The following is a 21,620-nucleotide window of genomic DNA, read 5'->3' on the forward strand; positions in this document are numbered from 1 at the left end:
AACCACTGTGAGCCATTAGAGATTAATCCTTCCAGAGAGTTCTAGGAGACCATGCAGAACACCAGCCTCAGAATAAGATTCCCCCAACCCCGAGGTCAAACGAGCTGGGGCATTCGTCTACCAGTGCCCAACAGCCATTGGTTGAATGCTGCTCTCAGGGGTTAATTCCCTGGCACTTCTGACCTACCCTATCAGCAGGCCCCAAGGTTTAAGGCCAGAGAAAGCGCTCAGGTGCTAGAAGCTGGAAGTCTGGCTGGTATGAGTGAAAGGTACATGCCCAGGGGATATGGGCAGGGTGCTGAACCATCTGTCACAAGCTTGCTGTGTGACCTTGGGGAAGTCACTTACCTTCTCTTATCCCAGTTTCTGCAGTGGTATAGAATTTAAAAAATGGGGATAAAAAATGTCTTCCTCATAAGGATAACATGAAGATTAGATGAGGTTATGCATGGAAGGGATTAGCCCAGTGCCAGGTTTGCAGTAAAGACTCAATATAAGCTACAGGTTATCATCAATATACTTTATGAGCTTCCTCCTTTTGGAGAATGGGGATGGGAAAGAAACATTTGGGGAAGGCTGATCTGGAATGGTCCAACACTACTTCCCCATGGGCAGCCACACACTCAGTGCCTTGCTAAGGAAAAGTTCCAGAAAGACATTCAAGGGACCCCAAGCCCACCAAAGGTCATTGTGCAGACCCAACCTCTTCTGATGTCTAACAACAGCAGAAAATTCCTAAAAGAAACTGATGCAAAATAAAGGAGGCATTCCCCTAGTCCCTGCCAGCCCCCTCAATTTATTTTATGAAAGATTTCTGACCCAGATGGAGAATGAGACTTGAAAGCAGGCAGAAGGCTGCAGTCTAAGCAATCTCCTCCCTGAGGGAGGAGAGCCACCAAACAAATGCCCCCATCTAGATGCCTTCAGGTAGGCCTGGCCCAGAGGCAAGGGGCTAGATCTTGAGAAACTTCAAGGCTCCTCCCAGCCCCTGAAGAAGTGTATCCTAAAGCGTGTCCTAACAAACACTAATGCCCTCCCCCGAATAGGTTCCTTCGGAAAATGGTGCTGGAGTCAAATGTGTTTGAAAAAGTCTTCATGCCATAACCCCCTCTTGGCAAATTCTTATACCCATTACATACTAAAAGCTTTAAAGTCTAAGAATTCTGTTTAATCCAATATTTCCTAAGTTTATTTGACACAGACCATATGTGTGTAAAATAGTCCCCCTCTAACCTCAGTTTTGCTTTCCGCGATTTCAGTAACCCACGGTCAACCATGGTCTGAAAATATTCACTGGAAAATTCCAAAAATAAGTAATTTCTAACTTTTAAACCGTGCACCATTCTGAGTAGAGTGATGAAACCTCCCTGTCCTGCTTCATCCTGCCCAGGACATGAATATCCCTTTGTCCAGCAGATCCACGCTGTACATGATACCTACCCCCGCCCCATAGCCGGCTCAGTTATCAGATCAACTGTCACAGTACTGCGGTGCTTAAGGAACCCTTGTTTTACTTAATAACGTCCTCAAAGTGCAAGCGTAGTGATGCTGGCAGTTTGGATATGCCAAAGAGAAGCTCTAAAGCACTTTCTTCCTTTCCTTTTTATTTTTTTGAGACAGGGTCTCTCACTTTGCGGCCCAGACTGGAGTACAGTGGCACGATCACAGCTCACTGCAGCCTTGACCTCCCAGGCTCAAGAGATCCTTCCACCTCAGCCTCCCAGGTAGCTAGGACTATAGGTGCATTCCACCACACCTGATTAACCTTTTTAAAAAATTTTCGTAGAGACAGGGTCTCACTATGTTGCCCGGGCTGGTCTCAAACTCCAGGACTCAAGCGATCCTCCCATCTCAGTCCCCCAAAGTGCTGGGATTACAGGCATGAGCCACTGTGCCTGGTCCCACTGTGCCCAGACCCTAAAGTGCTTTCTTTTTTTTGAGATGGAGTCTCGCTCTGTCGCCCACCTAGAGTGTAGTGGCGCAATCTTGGCTCACTGCAAGCTCCGCCTCCTGGGTTCATGCCATTCTCCTGCCTCAGCCTCCCGAGTGGCTGGGACTACAGGCGCCCGCCACCATGCCCTGTTAATTTTTTGTATTTTTAGTAGAGACAGGGTTTCACCATGTTAGCCAGGATGGTCTCGATCTCCTGACCTCATGATCCGCCTGCTTTGGCCTCCCAAAGTGCTGGGATTACAGGCATGAGCCACCGTGCCCGGCCCTAAAGTGCTTTCTTTAAGGGAAAATGTAAAAGCTCTCAACTTAATAAGGAAAGAAAAAAATCATACGCTGAGGTTGCTAAGATCTACAGTAAGAACAAATCTATCTGAAACTGTGAACAGTATATCGTCAAAACTGTTCTATTGTATTATTAATTATTGTTAATCTCTTACTATGACTAATTTATAAACTTTATCACAAGTGTAGATATACAGGAAAAAAACATAGTGTTATACAGGGTTTGGTACTATCCACGATTTTAGGCATCCACTGGGGGTCTTGGGCTGTATCCCCCTCGGATAAGGAGGGACTACTGTATGTGAGACATCTATGAACAGCCCTCTAAGGGGCACATTTAGTGGGAGAGCCTGGGCTGAAGGCGGTCCTCAGAGCCACAACCCGTCATCTTTGCAACCCCATGACCTAGACAGTGCCTATTATAAGGTAGGCACCTAATAAATGATTATTATCTGAACAAATAGGGAGGAGTCTGAAAGAACGACTTAATGACGGTTTTCAAATCTGTTAAGTGATATAGTATCGGCAGTGCCAGGCAACAGCTCTGTTTCTAAGAAGGCACACATTTTAAATTGCAGCAGGAGGGATTTTGGAAGCCCTGCTCAGAGTTTAGGATTACAACCCACCAAAATAGGCTTCCAAGCCGAGCTGCGTCGCTTCCTTCTGTGGAGGTGTTGGTCTAGCACTTCGGCAGAGCTTAGAGTCTGCGTGCAGACGTCCACCCACCCCACCACCCATTCATTCATTTGCTTGTTCATTCAAACCCTCACTGAGCACCTACTGTGTGCTGAGCACCGATGGAGGTGAGGCACTGGGTCCCTCAGGATTCCCTCCAAAAGACAAGGTGGGACCTCATTGAGTTCTGTGATAAAGCCCAGGGAGCCCTGAAGGGGAAGGCAGAGGGGACCATGAAAGTGTGAGGTCAGGAGGCCACAAGCCCAGATGCAGCAGCTCATAACCCGACCAGAGCAAGAGGTAGTGGGCAGGGAGGGGGCCTATTACAGTTTCACACTGACACATGAGGCTGGCCTAAAGAATAAAGCCTCTACTGTCTCCTTGTGCTTGTTTGTCTAACCACCCCCCCTTTCTCTTGTGACCATATCTCATTGTTCCCAGAGAACAGCCCTGCCCCCACTTCCAAGTCCTTCCCCTCCTCATACTCACAGTTCCAATCTCCTCTTCCTTTCTTTAAGGCACACTCCCCTTCCTTCACACCACCTCGGAATTCTTCCCTATCTCCTGTCTTGCTCCTCCACCCCCTGAATTCCTCATTCTCCACACTCTATACCATCCCTTCTGGATCTGGGATGTCCTCAGTGGTTTTCATATCCACTCACCAGACGAATGAATAAACCAGAAGTCAAACCTAGGCCCATCTTTCTACTAACCTCCCCCTCAAAAGGTGAGCCACAAATTGTTTTGCCTCAAAAAGGAAGGGGGGATTGGGGTGAGGGGCAAGAGAGAGTCCAGGGCTGATCATCCTTCTCATCCTGTTTTACCACCACCACTATGACCCAATCGCCTTCCAGATCTCCATCTGTGCATTAGTGCACACTCACCAGCCCCACCTGGATGCCTCCCAACAAGTCTGCATGTATGCACTGATTGTGCTTCTTTTAAACAGGGGCTGAGATGGGCATGATAAGAGGACACCCTGGAGGACTTTAGGAGGTCTTGCCACTCTATTGCAAGACACTGACCCACAGAATTCCAGGCTTAGGTGTAACCTGAGCCGTCTTCTTGGCCAATGATCCCAAACCTAAGAGCTGGTCATCAAAATCACCTGGGGAGCTCTGAAAACCAGCTCCAAGTTGTTTTAAATAGAGATCCATTCCTGGGCCCTACCCTAGACCTTTGGAAGTTGTACCTTCCCAGTGGGGCCTATGAGTCTGCATTTTTTCAAAAACTTCCAGGTGATCATGATAAACCAAGGTTAAGAATCAGTGATGCAGTCAGTGACCCATCCAAACTTTCACCAAGCAGTCAATTTCCTCAGTAACAAGCCAAGGAGGTGGCCATCCAGTCTCCACTTGAACACCTCCACTGTCGGAGAGCTGGCTACCCTAAGGGGCACCTGATTTGGCTGCTGCAACCCCAATGGCTAGAAAGGTGTCATCTACCTAGAGCTGAGACCTGTCTACTACTTCCATCCATCTGCCACAAGCCTACCCTTGGGAGCAACAGAAAATAATTTAGTCCCTCTTCTAACATCTGAAAACACAGATCCCAGCAATAACACCTTGCCCTTCGCGTTAGGTTTTCTTACCTGATATGGTCTGCTTTTCTCCCAGCTAAATATTCTCCATTCTCTCAAATGCTCTCTCAGAAGTTTCCACTCCCCTTACAAAACTGGTCACTCTCCTTTGAAGTCTAGAATCAGAGGCCGTTGTATTTCAGACCAGGCCTCAATCCTCTGATGAACTGGATAAGGCTATAAACCTAACCAAGATCCTGTGGGCCTTTTCTAACAGCCATCCCAAAATGCGGGCTCACATTAAGCTCACTGTCCGCTAACTAGAAACCCCCAGATTTTCTTCACAATGCTGTAAAGAGAGATCTTCCCTGTCCTACATTTGGATATTGCCTTAAGGAGGAAAAAAAAAAAAAAAGCAGGGCTTTCCAATTTTGCAATTTTGTGTTTGGGAGCAGAATGAATGCTGATCCTGCCTTCTATGAGCCAGCTACCCTCATCTGATAAGCATGGATGAGACAAGGATGCTAGGGCCTCACTTATGTAACTGTACCCAAAGGATTTACGGGCACCATCATGTTGAAGCCCCCAGAGCAAACTTTTCTTTCTCAACACAGGCTACACTCCTGGGAAACACATGACGGCAGGTTGCACCCACCACCAAGATAAAGTTAACTGAAGTAGAAAGCAGGCAGCCACGGACAGGAAGGCACTCAGCAAGAGGCTGTGCCATCATGGGAGGCTCCCTTCTCGGGTCCCTGTTTGGTGAGGACCAAGGTGGCAGTTCCATTCACACCTCATGCGGGAGAGGAGGCCTGGCCCGAACATGGGCCACTACCCTGCGTGTGCTCCAGCTGCATCCTCGGACAGAGGGACTCATGGCCAGAGCTTGAATGCATAGGAGAGTTCCTGTCCAAGTATTGTACACCGATTTTGAAACTCTCTGTGAGGTTGATGGGGTTTAATGCATCATCCATGTCCTCTTCACAGACAAACATGAACGCACTGTTCTGGGTCCCACAGCACACAGACCTCATGCTCCTGTTGCAGACGAACATTTAGATTGAATTGTTAACAGTGTACATTCCCACAAATACAGCAGCTGGGCATTGTGCCCCTCTGCTGAGTCTCCGCCATTCCTGAAGTCCTCCCCCAGGGATCAAGGCACTCTAGGGATCTAGAAGACGACCCCCACCCCAGCCACTTCTGCTCTCCTCCAAATACCCACTCCTAGCTTTTGGGAAAAAGAGGCGATCTAATAAGCAATAAGTAAATATAATCGGCAAATACAGTCAGCCTTGAGGCAAGAGAAGCAGATCCTCCTCCACTCCAAACCCAAAGCCAACCCCCAACCCCAGCCTGCTGCTGCACTGGGGTTGAACCTGCTGCTGAAGTTCACTGCCACTGAATTTCTCCTATCCAGAAATGCAGGTGATAGGGAAAGTAATTGGTGGCAGACAATACCCGGGCCTGTGGGTGAAAGTGTGTCTTCCTCCACTCTACCCAGCGTCTCACATGGGGCAGCCAGAGTGATCCACCAGACAGGTCTCTGGGCCAAGTTCCAGAGCAAGGTGGCAGCTCTTCAGCGGGGCTCATTGGGCTGGGCTGCTGAGCAGGTGGGTAGCAGGAAAGGGTCTTGAAAGAGAAGAAAGGGACTCCATGGAGTCAGAAGAGCCCCAGGTACTTCCCTGGGGAGCCAGAGGTCAAGGTCCGAAGAATCATCAAGGCCCAGGACCAGAAAAGCAAACAGCCAGGGGAAGCCAACTACCACCCAAGAATAAACAGGACAGGCCTGCCATGATCTCCTTTCAAAGTTAACACAAAGGCTTCCCAGGCCCACGTCCACCACCTGGGTCAGCCTCATACCAGATAGACAGATGCGCACGTGCTCACATACACACATGCATCCCTGAACAGCCACAGCCTCGATTCTTGGTCCATATTCCCACCCCCACCCCTCATTTGTCTCCTCGCTACAGACACACGTGCTCACAGTCACAGAATTTCACCCACACAGCGCCTGTGCCTTTCTGATCACTGGAACAACTGGTGACAGTTGTAGGTTCAAATAGGCACAAAAGAAGAAATGCAGGAAATCACTGAGTGCCTCTGAAAGGGGTAGGGGGAAGGGCCTAAGAAGCTGGGGAAAGACAGGGTGGGGTGGGAGATGGGTTGTCCCACACTGCAGGGAAAACCCCTAGCGGCTCCCCCAAGCTCACGGGGACCCATGCAGGGTCAGAATCTTCTCAGAAACCATGTCAGGCAGGTTGAATGTGGATGCATAATAATAATACCCCATATTTGAACAGGACTCTCCACTTTTCAAAGAGCTCTTCCATCCATCATCACCTAGAGTCCAGACCGTAGAGCTGCTGCTCATCTCCTGGAGTGCAAATGACCACCCCACCCCCACAGGGCACAGCGATGCCTTCTCCAAAATAATCGTTAATAGCTAAGCATATGTAATAGTTGTGTGAGCATGCTTGTTTTTGTGTGAGTGCGTGCAGAAGCTTTATGTAGCAGAGTGGGATACAGTCAAACAAAAATGAGGTTGTCATGGCAACAGGCTCCGGCATCATTGCAGCCTATTAACACAAGTGAGGAATGTGTTTGGCAGATGCTCCAGTGTTATTTATGGTATGGGTGTAGCAGAGGGACTTCTAACAGGCAAAGGAGGAGAAAAAAACAACCCCGTGACACTCCTACTATACCCCAGCGAGGAGACAGGAGTCGACAGTGAGACAAGAGCACAGCAGAGGCTGAGAGGCCTCAAATGGGGAGGGAGAGATGGGAAAGCAGAGCCTGCAGGAAGGCAGCAGAGAGGTGAGGTGGGCAGACAGTAACAGGGATCAGAGGGAGAGGGAAGAGAAAGGAAGTCAGAGAGGAAAGGAGCAGGCAGAGAGAGAGAAGGAGCCGAGGGGGAGGGTGACAAACACTATGGACAGAGCCAGAGGGACAGAGAAGGGAAGAAACACCATCCCACCAAGAGGGGCTGTGGCACTTTGTGTCCTGTTCCTCCCTTGAGTCAAAACGGTCAGGAGCCACTGGTTAAGAAACCAAATGCTTCTCCTAATTGGAGCCAAGGGCAGAGCCCCACACATAAGAGAGGCTGAAGAAGAATAAAATACACAGGTCAGATAATGATGTTGAGGACCTGAGCAAAGGGGGAGAGGTCCAGCCTTGCAAGAGGAGCAGTGAAGAAATGCCAGTCCAGTTTACTGAGGGCCTACTATGTGCCCAAGCCACCAAAGGGAGAATTCCCAAAGCCCCAACATAGGAACTGCTCATTGCTACCCATTTCCCTGGACATGTGCCTCATCGAAGAAAAGAACAAGGCATCTAGTCCAAACCACTCTTACATGCCTGCTGCTCTGGAGTAACCTGAGGCAGAGGTTAATGCTGGACTTCCCCCACCAGCCAGCAGGGTTTGCTCAAGAAAGACAAATTTTATATGAGGCATAATCAAAAGGGTAAATCAAGTACAAACAAAAAAAGATACAGTTTTCTCTGAAGCCAAATAGAGGAAATGTTTGCATTCCCTTGTCTTGAACCACTCATAACAAGCTCTGCACCACTCAGGGCAGATGATATAAAGTAAGTATAAATCCACCCAAAATCCTACAGCCTTGCAAAAGTCTAAAGACCACAATGGGTAAAAGAACAGGGTAGGAGCCAGTGGGGGTGGGGAGAGAAGGGAGAGGGATTTGCCTAAGGCCTAAGAGGGATTTGCCCAGAAGGGGAAGTCAGTCAGACAGACACTCTGTTGCTGCAATGGTATTTTCATGCTAAGGTGGAATTGGGGCCCCCCAGGCTCAGCACCCCTTTCCTGGGATCTGACTCCAACCTCCCTCAGGAGAAACCATACCTACAGCTGTAATCAGACCTTGTGTCCCAAGTCTGGTTCACAAAATACCCCGAACTATCCTGAAAATCTCCATATGGATGACATGCCCCTTCCTCTGCAGAAAAGCTACATCCACCCAAGTCAGGAGCAGTCCTCAAAGATACAACAACCATCTGAAAGCACGAGTCCTCGGGTCAAAAGAGTTGGGACTTTTATAAGCACTAACAATGGTAGTAACTTTAAAACCACCACCTCTCAAAAGTCTTCTTCAAAGCTGGTCTCTAAAGATTTTTTTTTCTTCTGATCTTAGATCAGAAAAAACTTTTAACTTAGCATCAACAGCCCCACCTACTCCACTCACTGGACCCCAACTATATTGGCAAACAATTATTAAATCCCTACTAAGTATTCTGCACTGTGCTTAGGTAAGGGTGAGAGAATGGAGGAGGAAAAACACATACACCTTGGGATTTGTGCATCCATGGAGGTTACACTGGACAGACAGCAAAACCAGTGGACACTGGAAAATGAATAAGTGCTCCACTCTGTGCCTCTGACTCTATTGTTAATCATGCAGAAGACCAAGAGGCCAGTGTGGCTGGAATGGAAGGAGAAGGTTCCTTGCAGGGGTACAGCTTGGGGCAGAGGACGTCAGAAGTGGAAGGGATATAAACAATCCTCTCATTCTCTAGAAAAGGTAGCAAAGGCCCAAAGAGCTTGTGTGTCCCCTCCATCCCAGTCACAGAGCACCTTGCAGGTTCAGCTAGAGCCCAGAGCCCTGAAACCCATAACAGTGCTATTCTCTATGGGAGAATACTATGTCCAGGAAGCCAGGGGACACAGGAGAGCAACTCAAGAAAGATGCGGTACACAAGAGGATAAAAGTCTAAGAGAAGGCACTAGAAGAGGGGAGACAGAAGAAGGCAATGACAATGGAAAACCCTTAAGAGGTTCTATTCGAGAAGGCAGACGCCAGTGGGCGGATGTGTGCACTGGGGTCCAAGGTGAAGAGACTTGCCTGTAGCAAAGGCCCAGTGGACTCTCACAGTGGTGCAGCATGCAAACAAGCAGGTTCAGAAGCAATCATGGATGAGGACCAGGAAACCAGACCACAGGACACTAAAGGGAGATATGGTATGGATGTCAGGGGGCTCCTCTCACCCTGAGGTCAGGATGGCCAACATGCCCTTCTCCCAGAAGCCTTTAAGAGAGCCACCAGCTAACCAGGCAAAAGTTGTATCTCTTCCTGAACCTACAGTTCTAGGCTCACCCAACAAATCCCAGCAGGGATAAAATGTCCCTACCACAAGCAATGACCAGGGGCACCCACTTGAAGGGGTCATGATGTTCAACAACAGCTTTCTGCTCAGGCCGGAAGGGGAACTGCCACCACACACATTTCGGAGGCTCCTTCCCACTTTAGCTAAGGGCAGCTTTTTGGCTTGGGGCACTTTGCTAACTGAAACAAACTTGTCAGTCCTTCTGCAAGTTCAGGGATATCTCCAGCTCCCAAATCCCCAGCCTTAGACAGGTGGCAGGCTCATGCTATCTCCTCCTTACCACTGAGCAAGGGGTGCAGGGTGTCCCCTCACCAACCCTCTATCCAGGGCTGGATTAACAAAGCAGCAGTGGCACTCACGAGGGGGTGGCTGCTAGAGGGTCCAGCCACTTTTGTAAGGGGCCTTTTGTATATAGGAACAGAAGCTCAGGAAGAGATGGGAAACACTCCTTATAATTTTCTCCTCCAACCTTCTTCACTGCATTCCCACAGTGATGGCTACAGTTCAGTACACGTTATCTAAGGGGCAAGGAACACTGCAAACGACACAAGGGCACTCTTTTTGTAAACGAAGCCGCTGGGGCTCAGAGTGGGGTAAGAAGCTCCCAAATAGCCTACATGTCCGAGCCCTGTCTCTCTGGCTCTTTTCACCATTCGAAAGGATGAGGGTGGGATCCCTTTCTTTGGAGTCAAGCTGAGGCCTGCCCGCCCCGCAATCCAGTCCCGGTGGCCAGGTGGGCCCCTACCTGCTTCAGCAGGAACTGGTCCTGGGCGTTGGTGCGCAGGGCGATGGCCAGGTGGAGGGCGGACAGGAGCACCCCGCTGAGCACTGCGGCCCGCATGCGCACGGGCAGCAGCGTGTAGATGGTGTAGATGAAGAACACGGTCCACCAGATGCCCTCAGAGGCGCTGCGCGGCTGCGGCAGCAGCAGGCCCACCACCTGGACAGCCAGCACCACGGCGATGAGCGCATAGCAGGCCAGGCCCATGTGGTCCTGGTGGAAGGCGGCGCGGTTGCAAAGCACAGCCATGATGAGGATCACGCCCACGGCGGCCGCCAGCACGGCCAGGTAGGGCAGCTGGAGCGGGGGCCGCGCCGCGTGGAAGGCCAACATGACCAGGCACACGAGCACCAGCACGGCCATGAGCATGGTGAGGCTGCTCTGGTTCAGGCGGAAGAAGTAGCGCTGGTACAGCCGCTCCAGTTTGTCCGACGGGAACTTCTTGGAGCGGAATATCTGCAGCAACGCCAGGCAGCAGGCGCCCAGGGACAGCACCGCGCCGGGCCCCGCGCCCGAGCCCGAGTCCGCCGAGCTGCCGCCATCCCCGGACCCCTCGCCGTCCTCGACGGCGCCGGCCTCCAGCTCGTCGGCCGCGCGCCCCTTACCCCGCCGCTCCTCCAGACCCACCTCCACCGAGCGAGGGCGCACCTCCGTCCCGCCCGCCGAGGCAGCCGCCGCCGCCGAGCCGCCGCCGCCGCCCGCAGGGGGCGCCCGGGTGCTGCCCCCGCTGGCCGCGCCCCGCCGCTGCCGGCGGCTGCCGCGACCGCAGTCGTCGCCGCCGCGCTCCTGCCAGGCGGACTTGGAGCGGAAGCTGAAGCCGAAGCCCCCGGCCAGGGGGTCGTCACCGCTCAGCGGAGGATCGTCGTCGTCGTCGCTGCGCCAGCGGCTGGCCAGGCGCTGCTGCTGCTGCTGCGGGGTCACCGCCCCCCCGGGTTTCTTGGTGGAGCCGCGGGCAGAACCCCCGGGGGCATGGGGGTAGCCATTCGCGCGGGAATCGGCCTCGCCCCACGCCGAGCGGTGTTCGGGGCCTCCCCGGGGCGCCGGCGCCGCAGTCTTCTGCGCCGCGTAGCCCGGGGGGCTCACGCTTTTGGAGCCGGACATCCCCCCCTCGGCCTCGTCTCCTTCCTCCTCCCCCGGAAGCCTGGCCGGGGGTCTCCAAGGGGAGGGCGGACGGCCGAGCAGGGGGACCAGGCTAGGGTCACACGTCGGGGGCGGCCCGGGGCCCTGCGCTGCAGCGGGGCATCTTGGCACCCCCGTCCTGAGCGGAGGAGGAGGGCACAGCCCCGAGGTGAGAAGTAGCTGAGGATCCGCGTCAGAAGTCCCAGGTCCGAAATGGAGTTGCCTCCGAGGTGGGGTCGCGGGAACTGGTCGGGCTGCTGCTGCGCCGCACGCGGAGAGACGTCCGGGATCCTGGCTCGCGTCGAGCTCGACGAGGGCCGGAGTTGCGGGCGAGACGGGACGGAGCGGTGTCCTTGCGGGCGGTGCCTCCCCGGGCCGGCAGTGCCCAGGCGCGGCGCTCGCAGATTCAACCTAAGCGGAGCCCAGCTGCTCTCGAGGATCGGCGGCGGCGAGGGCGGCTCGGAGGGGGTCCCGGCGAAGAGACACTGCGGGTGCCCTTTCCTCGCAGCGGACTGGGAGCGACTGGGAGGTGCGGGCGCCAGCCAGCATTATTTTCTTACGAGGGGTGGGGAGGTGGGATGGGAGGTGGAGAGGACGGGGGAGGGGGCGGCGGGCGGAGCAACAGCTCCGGAGCCCCGGGGGGGAGGGTCCTGGAGCCCGGGGGGGCCGTCGTCCGCATCCCCCACCTCCCGCGGCGAGAGTGGATGCGTGGCCCCGGCGAAAGCCGAGCCGAGCCTTCGGCGCGTCCGCGCAGGGGGCGGGGTCCGGGTCCGGGACCGGCTCCTGCGGTGCAGCCCTTCCCCTCTCGCCTCTCCCTTTCCCGCAAACGGAGCGGGGCCGGCCGGGACCTGCCGGCCCAGAGAGCTGTCGCGCCCGCTTCACAAGCCCCGAGCTCCTCGCCGCCGGCTGCGGGCCCACCGCGGCGGGCGCGGAACGACTAGGCGGAGGACGGAATCCGGCGCAGCGCTGCCGCGGTTCTGCCCCAACGCAGGCAGGCTTCTCCCGGGGAGTAAGGCATCCAGAGATCCAGGGCCGGGGCTCAGAAGCAGCCGGCCCAGAGGGGCCCGCCGGAGAGCCGCGGCGCCCGAGAGGCGCTCCGGGGGGGCCCGCGGGAGCCCGGCTCAGGGCGCGCCATGCACGCTTCGGGCCCTGCGCCGCTCCGGCCGCTCGCGCCGCTCCTCCCTTCTCGCCCGCTCGCCGCCGCCGGAGGGCCCTCCGCATCCCCTCCTCCCGCTGCCTCCCCGCCCCCCGCGCCGCCCGGGCCTCGGCTCACAGCCGCGCGAGGCCGCCTCCGCCCCCGGCCTGGCCATGGCCCCAGCCTCGGCGCCCCGCGGGCATCCTCAGGCCTGGCCGCGGGCACCCCAGCTCCCCTTCCTCACCTAAAATTCTCGCTGCGCCCCTCCCTCCCTGGGACTAGGAGCCGCATCCAGCCTGCGGTCCAGTCACCAGACCTGGGTGGAGCGCGGTCTTCCCCCGCCCTCGGCCAGGGCTCCAGCGCCCCCAGTCCTAGCTCCCCTCTTTTGTATCCCCCTTTAATCCCCCTCCCCCCATTTAACCCAACTTCAGCCCCGGCGCTGCGCCCCCCTTCCCTGGCCCGGCTCGATTGGCCGCTTCCGGAGCTGTCAGACTTCAGTCCGGCTTTCTTATTGGGCGATTATCTGGCCCGGCTGCTGTGCCAAAGGAGGGCGCACCGGGCGGGGGGCGCCTGGGCAGCGAGTGCCTCAAGGAGGAGAACAGAGTCCCTGGAGGGGTCGCAGGGGCCGGAGAGCCAGACCCGGAAATGGACGGGGGAGATGCAGAAACAGGACTTCTGAGACGCAGGAAGACAGTGATGGAAAAGATGGTGATGCAGTGGGTGAGGCCGATGCAGCCAGGGCGGGGCGGACAGGGAGGCTTTGGTGGGTAGTTACCAGGAGAAAGCCCCACAGTCAACACTGGAAACACCTGGCTTTTATAAAGCGCTCTTTGCCTGTTCATAAAGTCTCATAAATCTCACTTGGTTCCCGTCAGTAATCCTAGGATGAGACAGAGGACAGAGACCGTGTAGCTATTCCCAGCTTATAGATGCAGAAACTGAGGCTCTGGGAGCTTATTCAACTTGCCATAGGTCACACAGGTCTCCTAACTTGGCACCCAAAGGTCCTTCGTCAGGGCCAGACTGCCTCCCTAATCTAACAAGGTGTTAGCAGGAAGGATGGGCACCTGAGCAAGCTGGCGTGCCCACTCGGGAGGAAGCAGGGGAAGGGGAAAATGGCTGGATACACAGCACCAGCCACAAGAGGCAGGAATGGAGAGAAGGATTCGACTGCCAGGCAAAAAGGACCTAGGCCTGTAGAATGATGTGTCTACCCAGTTCCCTTTGCCTCCAAGCCATCCTGCTGGAGTTCTGACAATCTAAACCCTGGAGAGGTGGGAGACCACACCCCTACCCAGCCTGGGGGTAAACAGCTTTTACTTTCCCCTTCTTCATCCTCCAACTCTCTCCCCAGAGCTTCTGACAGGGAGCCTAGAGGTCTAAGTGAGCTTCCTTCTTTGTCTCTCTCTGCTGGTCATCTCTGCAGACTGGAAGATAATAAACCTTCCAGAGTTACAAATTGGGAGGAGAAAAATTCCAAGCGGTCAGAATAAACTAACCCTTGAGTAATCCAGCCTTTGAGTATTCCACTATTAGCCAGGTTGTAAAAAAAAAAAAAAAAAAAAAAACATGAATTTAGTCATTAAAAATTCTAGAGAACCCTCAATGTACAAAGCACTGTGCTAGTTGCTACCAGGATGGAGACTCGATGACCAAACTCTAGACCGGGAACAAGTCGAACAAGTCAGGGATGGAGAAGAGCTAGCCACTATCTCTAGGTCAGAGCAAAGTTCTGGGTTCAATAGAAGTCCAAACAGCACCTCGGGCATTCAGAGAGAGGGGGTGTCACTTCCCACTGTGAGGGCCAAACAAGGGCCTGGAGGTCAAACCTGGGTCTAGCAGGGAAGGATGTCTAAGAAAGGGAGGATGGACTAATATTTACTAAGCAACTATTGTATGTCTGTAAACATTTTATTGTCAGATAACTATTCTGAGGAAGGTTATCCCCACTATAAAGATGAGAAAACAGATTTAGGGAATCAAAAAGTGTGTCCAGCCACGCATGGTGGCTCATGCCTGTAACCCCAGCACTTTGGGAGGCCGAGGCAGGCAGATCATCTGAGGTCGGGCGCTCATGACCAGCCTGGCCAACATGGTGAAACCCGTCTCTACTAAAAATACAAAAATTAGCCGGGCGTGGTGGTGCGAGCCTGTAATCCTACTCTGGAGGCTGAGGCAGGAGAATCACTTGAATCTGGGAGATGGAGGTTGCAGTGAGCTGAGATCGTGCCATTGCACTCCAGCCTGGGTGGCAGAATGAGACTCTGTCTCAAAAAAAAAAAAAAAAAAAAAAAAAAAAGGCCGGGTATGGTGGCTCAAGCCTGTAATCCTAGCACTTTGGGAGGCCAAGGCAGGCGGATCACGAGGTCAAGAGATCGAGACCATCCTGGCCAACATGGCGAAACCCTGTCTCTACTAAAAATACAAAAATTAGCTAGGCGTGGTGGTGCGTGCCTGTAGTCCCAGCTACTTGGGAGGCTGAGGCAGGAGGATTGCTTGAACCCAGAAAGTGGAAGTTGCAGTGAGCCAAGGTCACACCACTGCCCTCCAGCCTGGCAACACAGCGAGACTCTGTCTCAAAAAAAATAAAATAAAATAAAATATATATATATATATATATATATATATGTTTGCCCAAAGCTCATAGTTGTAGCAGTCTGCTCGTTGTATTCTACCGTGCAGCAATGTAGCAGATATGACATGGGTAGCACCCTCAAGACATAGTCAACTTCACGGACAGGGGCCACATGGCCAGAGGTATCAAGGCTATTGATCAAGGTTCCATCCTTGATCCTCTCATCTTCTCATTCCCAGGGCTATCCCTAAGTCATTCCTCTTAATTTTATTCAATTTTTTAAAATAATCGTCTTACAACAAAAGCCATGTATGATTGATGTTGGAAAAAAATTAAAAAGAAAGAAAACACTCATAATCATATCACCAAAGAACCAGTATTGGCCGGGTGCAGTGGCTCACGCCTATAATCCCAGTACTTTGAGAGGCCAAGGAGGGCGGATCATGAGATCAGGAGTTCCAGACCAGCCTGGCCAACATGGTGAAACCCCATCTCTACTAAAAATACAAAAATTAGCCAGGCGTGGTGATGGGCACCTATAATCCCAGCTACTCAGGAGGCTGAGGCAGGAGAATCACTTGAATCCGGGAGATGGAGGTTGCAGTGAGCCGAGACTGCACCATTGCCCTCCAGCCTGGGTGAAAGAGCAAGACTCCATCTCAAAAAAAAAAAAAAAAGTATTAATATGTTAATTTTTTTCTTTAACAATAACTGGATCTTTTACTCTACAATTAGTGTTAGAGTCTACCGTTTTCTACTTAGCAAAATATTGTGGATTTTTTTCCATGTCAATAAGCATTCATCTACAATATCCATTTTACTGTCCAAATTGCATGGGTATAGTATACTTTATTTAACCAGTCCCCTACTGTTAGGCATTTTTCACTGTCATAGCAGTTTATAAATAAAAGTTTCCCCTCCTTTGCTGTTATAAACAGTGAGCATTTCTGTAGATAAATTTTCACACAAGCTGGGCACAGTGGCTCACATTGGTAATCTCAGCTACTCAGGAGGCTGATCCCTTGAGCCCAGGAGTTCAAGGCCAGCCTAGGCAACATAGAGAGAATGCTGTCTCAAAAATAAATAAATGAATAAAAATTTACACATATTCTTAGGAGAAATTCCTACAAATAGAATTGCTAGGCCCAAGGATAAGCATGTTTTTTTCTCTAAGATATTTCTGAAATCTGTATCTTCAGCCCTTGCCTCCCTTCCCAGTTCCAAGCTTCCCTCTGGCTACTGGAGAGCTCCCCATCGATGCTCCTTGGGACTCACCAGATCCCAAATTCACTGTTTCTGAAAATTAGGTCATCTCTCAAGTAGCTTGCTCCTCACTCCCTTTTCCTGCTGCTGGTGGAATTACCTTCGCCCAAACTCCCTGATCTTAAGAGTGGTAGTCTCTCCTCTGCCCTTGTCTTTTCGCCTCTGTCTCTTCTTCCACATTCTCTTACCACAGCCTTCATCCCAATCATCCCCTTCCTTGCCTGGATAATTGCCATCTCTCCCTCCTTACCCTCAAATCTGTCCTCCGCCTTGTCCTCATCTGATCTCACTCCCACTGAAATCATGTCCACAAAACAGCCTGTTCCTACCTGCCAGCTTTCACTGTGAGTTCACCACCTTCCTGTCACCCAGCCCCCACGAACTGCTCTTGTGCCTCTGCGGAGATAACCCTTTTTCCTCCACAAATCAAACTCAGCACCTGAGGGAAGCCCTCCCTAATGCCCCTCCCCTCCCTCCACCCCTCCCCCATGCCAATAGGCACTCCCTCCTCCTTCTCTGCCCCCAGCACACCTTGCTTATATCTATTATAGCACCTGTCACATTATATTATCTTGACTTGTTTACAAAACGGTCTCCACAGTCTGCTGAATGCCTTGAGGGTAGAGTTGGGATCTTATTCCATGCCCAGTGTTTAGCCTGGTGCCTGGCACATAGATGGTGCCCAATAGTTGCTGGATAAACACATGGTACATCTGGGGAATGGTAAGCAGGATGGAGTCTCAGGTATATATGTAGGGGAGGAGGACTTTCAACAGTGGGTGAAGATGGACAGGTGAGTTGAACTCTGGAACATAGTGCAGAGGAGGTTGGGCTTCAGTTTAAAAACAATAAGGAACCCCCAAGTTTAGGGACAGAAGTGTCCTGGTTCATTCTGTTTTAAGAGGCAAACTGGCGATAATGTTACTACATTCAAGAAACAAGATCCCTGTAATCCCAGTACCTTGGGAGGCCAGCACAGGAGGATCACTTGAGGCCAGGAATTCAAGACCAGCCTCAGTACCATAGCTGATAATAGTGAGACCCCATCTCTACAAAAAAAATTTAAAAATTAGCCGCGTGTGGTGGTGTGCCCCGGTAAAACCACCTACTCAGGAAGCTGAGTAGGAGGACTGCTGGAACCCAGAAGTTCAAGGCTACAGCGAGCTATGATCATGCCACTGCACTTCAGCCTGGGTGACAAAGTGGGACCCTGTCACTGGAGAAAAAAAAAAGTGTGGGAGTGTGTGTGGGAGACCAGTCAGGAAGCTATTGCAGAACAGATGTAGATTGGGCCAAAGATGACCTGGTGATGGGAATGATGCCATTGGCTGGAAGAGGCCTGTGGAGGGCTAAGAAAGAAACCCTGCAGGGCCAAACCCTGGGTAAAGGAGGAGTCTTCACAGTCAGAAGAAATCAAGAAAAGCTGAGGATCACAGGAATGAAAGGCTTTCAAGGAATGAGAGGTTTTCAAGACAAACTCCAAGATGTGCACCTGGTATCAAAAGGAAAGGATGAGGCCAGCACAGCAGCTCACACCTTTAATTTCAGCACTTTGTGATGCTGAGGTGGGTGGATCACTTGAGCCCAAGAGTTCCAGACCAGCCTGGACAACATGACAAGACCCCATCTCTCCAAAAAAAAAAAAAAAAAACAAAAATTAGCCAGGCATGGTGGCACATGCCTGTGGTACCAGCTACTCAGGAGGCTAAGGTGGGAGGATACCTTGAGCCCATGAGTTCTAGGCTGTGGTAAGCTGTGATCACACCACTGCACTCCAGCCTGGGCAACAGATGAAAATCCCATTAAAAAAAAAAAAAAAAAGTAAGAAGGATGTTGTCATCAGAGAGAATGCCGACCTAAGCACCATCTGTGGTCTCTCTCTTAAGTGAATGCTTAGTTTGCTGGAGGTATAGGGACGACAGACTCCAGAGCACAGCAGGCCCTTTGGGAGACCTGTAGATACACCTCTGTCCCCCTCCAGCCATCTTCCCCCTCGTGCCTCAGTTACCCTTCAGGACTTAATTCTTCACTCCCACAGGCTGCTTTTTATAAGAATATTTCTATTTCAGAAATTAGAATATTCAGATATTAATATTTTAGAATAATCAGAAATACTTTTAGAAGTGGGTAGCAATAATACTCCCCTACCTAAAAATAACTCCCCCACACACTGCTTAGAACTCCACTATTAGATAGTCATGCTTTGGGATAACACTCATTTGCTAAATTGATTCAAAATCAATGCAGAAAATTGAGAAACGGAAAGATTAGTGCTTGCCTAGGCCTGGGGAAGGAGAAGAATGGGAAGTGACAGCTAATGGGTATAAGATTTATTTGGGGGGTAATGAAAATGTTCTAAGATTAGTTATGGTGATGATTGTACAACTCCATAAATACAGTTGAACCTTGAACAACACGGGTTTGAACTGCGGAGGTGCACTTATACCTGGATTTTCTTCTGCCCCTGCACTCCTGAGACAGCAAGACCAATTCCTCCTCCTCCGCCTGCTGAAGATGAGGATGAAGACTTTTATGATGATACACTTCCACTTAATGAGTAATAAATAAATTTTTTCTCTTCCTTATGATTTTCTTTCTTTTTTTTCAGACAGAGTCTTGCTCTGTTGCCCAGGCTGGAGTGCAGTGGCGATCTCAGCTCATTGCAACCTCTGCCTCCTGGGTACAAGCAATTCTCGTGCCTTGGCCTTCTGAGTAGCTGGGAGTACAGATGTGCACCACCGTGCCCAGCTAATTTTTGTATTTTTAGTAGAGATGGAGTTTCACCATGTTAGCCAGGTCTTAAACTCCTGACCTCAAATGATCCACCCGTCTCAGCCTCCCAAAGTGCTGGGATTACAGGCATGAGCCACTGCGCCCAGCCCCCTTAACATTTTTTTTCTTCTAGCTTACTTTATTGTAAGAACACAGTATATAATACATATAACATATAAAATATGTGTTAATTGATGTGCATGTTATCTGTAGGGCTTCCAGTCAACTGTAGGCTATTGGTTAAGTTTTGGGAGAGTCAAAAGTTTATATGCGGATTTTTTACTCTGCAGGCACTGGTGCCCCTCACCCTAACCCCTGCATTGTTCAAGGGTCAACTGTATTCTAAAAAGCACTGAACTGCACACCTTAACCAGGTGAGTGTTATGGTATGTAAGTTATATCCCAATAAGATGGTTGGAAAAACGAATCCAGATACCCCTGGGAGGTTCAGAGATTTGTGGCAGGACATCAGACTTTGACAAGTCAGTGTAATGAGTTTTTGTTTTGTTTTGTTTTGTTTTTGAGATGGAGTTTCACTCTTGTTGCCCAGGCTGAAGTACAATGGCGCGATCTCAGCTCACCACAACCTCCGCCTCCTGGGTTCAAGCGATTCTCCTGCCTCAGCCTCCCGAGTAGCTGGAATTACAGGCATGCGCCACCACGTCTGGCTAATTTTGTATTTTTAGTAGAGATGGGGTTTCTCCATGTTGGTCAGGCTGGTCTCAAACTCCCGACCTCAGGTGATCCACCCACCTCGGCCTCCCAGAGTGCTGGGATTACAGGCATGAGCCACCACGCCCAACCTCAGTGTAATGAATTTAATCAGCCTCTGCTACTGCTTGGCCAAGGTTGTGGGCACTAGGAGAATGAATGCTTGCTATTTAGGAATAGGGATGAGTTAGGAAGGAGAGAAGAACCCTTGGGACCAGAGAGCATTTCCTGGTCAAATGAAACCATAGAATGGGAGACACTGAGTAGAAGAGGGGCTGAGGGCCTGGGTGCCTGGGAGCTAGAAGGAGGAGGGCAAAAATGAAAGCCAGTTAGGAACTGGGGGTCAAAAATGAACTTTGCCCCCTGCACAGTTTTGTCCAGGAGAGCCCTGCACTGTGAGTTATTCAAAAGGAGTTAAGAAACTCTATGAACCCAAGGCTCTCTTGAGACTGAAAAGGATCTTAAAGATCATCTCATTCCGACAGTCAGGTAGAAATGACTCTACAAAGTGTGCCCAACCTCTCCTAGATGTTTACATTTTGAGAGCAAGCCCCATGCTCCAAACTAGATAGATGACTTACCTTTCCCGCAGGGAACTATCTACTTATTTTCCCCAAGTCAGAGAATAGTTAACAGGATGGCGCATTGGGCATCTTGCGGGCTGGTCATCCATCAGGCGGTGGGGCCCAGCATCTTAGCCATCAGGTACAAATGACTGAGTCCCTGGGAGCCATCCTCCACTGCAGCTGGGACCCCACCATGAGCTCTGAACGTCAGCCCTCTTACTCTTGACCTTTGGCTTTGAAATCAAGGATGATACGTTTGTAATTAGCCATCTGGGGAACTAGACCCTAGATTTTTCCAGACCCCATCCTTATGTCTAAACCTCTGGGCCTCAGGGAACAGGAAATACTCAAAGAGCTCAGATTGGTGCTGAGGTGGAAATGGCTGATAATAGCATGATCTGCCACTCTCTCAGGTGTTGACATTTGCATTTTAATGGAGGCGCTTAAGGCCTCTAGTGCAAGGAGTGACTAATATGTTATTTCAATTGCTCCTGGAGGTAGGTGGGAGACCCTTTGTGGCCCAGGGCCTTTTGATGTCCCTCTAGTCACATCACAAGGACTGCACCTGATTGGTAGCTGCCAACCCTTTGGACTCTGATGCCCACATTCTACATTTTATCTTTGTTCCTGTTCTTGATTTTACTTTCCTTCTTGCACTTTTCCTGAATCCTTTTTTACTAAAAGTCTGGGAACATCCCCGTGAGTCATTTATTCTTTCAACATACATAAACTGATTACCCATTTGAAGCAGAAAACTATGCTGGGCACAGCTGAGTAGGGTGAGTAGGGGTCGCCTGCAAGGTATGTCAGCAAGATCCACCCCCAGGAAGTCAGAGGTGAGGAATTTACAGAAAGAGCTAGAGAACAGACAGCACAGCAGCAGCAGAGATGGGCCGTGCAGCTCTTGCCAAATGCTTCTTGAACACTCCAGACAAGAGGGAGTGAATTCATAGAAGAAAAATATTCCATAGGTTGGAATGAGCAAGAAGTCTTTGGGGAGGCTGGGCGTGGTGGCTCCCACTTGTAATCCCAGCACTTGGAGAGGCCAAGGTGGGCAGTTCGCTTGAGTCCAGATGTTCAAGACCAGCCTAGTGAACATGGCAAAACCCCGTCTCTACAAAAAATACAAAAATTAGCCAGGCATGGTG

At 51.3% G+C, this 21,620-nt stretch overlaps 1 protein-coding gene across 3 annotated transcripts in view; it reads right to left on the bottom strand.

Moving 5' to 3' along the window:
* ADCY5 (adenylate cyclase 5) overlaps positions 1-11,967 on the bottom strand; it is a 166,981-nt gene extending 155,014 nt beyond the window's left edge. The window contains exon 1 of one of the 3 annotated variants that reach the window (XM_054480641.2): positions 10,296-11,967. In XM_054480641.2, coding sequence (XP_054336616.1) covers positions 10,296-11,432 — 1,137 coding nt within the window. In that variant the 5' untranslated portion in view covers positions 11,433-11,967. The remainder of the gene's footprint in view (positions 1-10,295) is intronic. The other 2 variants (XM_054480640.2, XM_054480639.2) reach the window with 2 other exon arrangements.
* Positions 11,968-21,620: the final 9,653 nt, after the last annotated feature.

This window comes from Pongo pygmaeus, chromosome 2 (genome assembly GCF_028885625.2).
Source record: "Pongo pygmaeus isolate AG05252 chromosome 2, NHGRI_mPonPyg2-v2.0_pri, whole genome shotgun sequence".
Taxonomy (NCBI): domain Eukaryota; kingdom Metazoa; phylum Chordata; class Mammalia; order Primates; family Hominidae; genus Pongo; species Pongo pygmaeus.